The sequence below is a fragment of the Carlito syrichta genome, unplaced genomic scaffold, assembly GCF_000164805.1.
Source record: "Carlito syrichta isolate Samal-C Ts95f unplaced genomic scaffold, Tarsius_syrichta-2.0.1 Scaffold116606, whole genome shotgun sequence".
Lineage (NCBI taxonomy): Eukaryota > Metazoa > Chordata > Mammalia > Primates > Tarsiidae > Carlito > Carlito syrichta.
Window position 1 is genome coordinate 1,669 of NW_007060702.1, and position 1,224 is coordinate 2,892.

Genomic DNA, 1,224 nt, shown 5'->3' on the forward strand with positions numbered 1-1,224 from the left:
CAGCGTGGTTCCACTGGCATTACCATCTTTACGGGTGACTTTCCACCCCTTGAACCAAGGCATGTTAGCACTTGGCTCCAGCATGTTGTCACCATTCCAACCAGAAATTGGCACAAATGCTACTGTGTCAGGATTGTAGCCAATTTTCTTAATGTAAGTGCTGACTTCCTTAACAATTTCTTCGTATCTCTTCTGACTGTAAGGTGGCTCAGTGGAATCCATTTTGTTAACGCCAACAATTAGTTGCTTCACACCCAGTGTGTAAGCCAGGAGAGCATGCTCACGGGTCTGCCCGTTCTTGGAAATACCAGCTTCAAATTCACCAACACCAGCAGCAACAATGAGGACAGCACAGTCAGCCTGAGATGTGCCTGTAATCATGTTTTTGATGAAGTCTCTGTGTCCTGGAGCATCGATGATAGTGACGTAGTACTTGCTGGTCTCAAATTTCCACAGGGAGATATCGATGGTGATGCCACGTTCACGCTCAGCTTTCAGCTTATCCAAAACCCAGGCATACTTGAAGGAGCCCTTTCCCATCTCAGCAGCCTCCTTCTTGAATTTCTCGATGGTTCTTTTGTCGATGCCGCCACATTTGTAGATCAGGTGGCCGGTGGTGGTGGACTTGCCGGAATCGACGTGTCCAATGACGACAATGTTGATGTGCGTCTTTTCCTTTCCCATTTTGGCCTTTAGGGGTGGCTTTCACGACACCTGTGCTCTGGCGGCAAACTCGTTGCGAAAAAGCTAATTTTTATTTTTGAAACAAAGTCCCACTCTATCACCCAGGCTGAAGTGCAGTGGTACAATCATAGTTCACTGCAGCCTCAAATTCCTAGGTTCAAGTGATTCTCCCTCTCCAATCTTCCAAGTAACTAAGATTACAGGCACATGGCACTGTGCCCAACTAATTAAAAAAAATTTTTTTGTAGAGATAGGGTCTCACTATGTTTCCCACGCTGGTGTCAAACTCCTGGTCTCAAGCAAACCTCCTACCTCAACCTCTCAAAGCACTGGGATTACAGGAGTGAGTCACTGCATCTGGCCTCCTTCCTTTTAAAAGCTGAGTAATATTCTACTGTACAAACAGACTACATCTTACTTATGTATATTCAGCTGTTGATAACTTATTAGCCAGCCTGGGTCACGTGCCCACTCTCTTTTGGCTGTTGTGAGTAATGTTGCCATGATCATGGGGGTGCAATATTTACAATGTCTGAGTGC

The 1,224-nt window shown here is 45.8% G+C and overlaps 1 protein-coding gene across 1 annotated transcript; it reads right to left on the bottom strand.

The window, feature by feature from the left end:
• Positions 1–4: 4 nt before the first annotated feature.
• Positions 5–777, bottom strand: LOC103276962 (elongation factor 1-alpha 1-like; the record flags this gene model as incomplete). Its single annotated transcript, XM_021706956.1, has 2 exons — positions 60–777; positions 5–16 (listed from the first exon to the last, which is right to left on the bottom strand). Coding segments are annotated over exons 1-2 (637 nt in total), but the record flags the coding sequence as incomplete, so codon positions are not given.
• Positions 778–1,224: the final 447 nt, after the last annotated feature.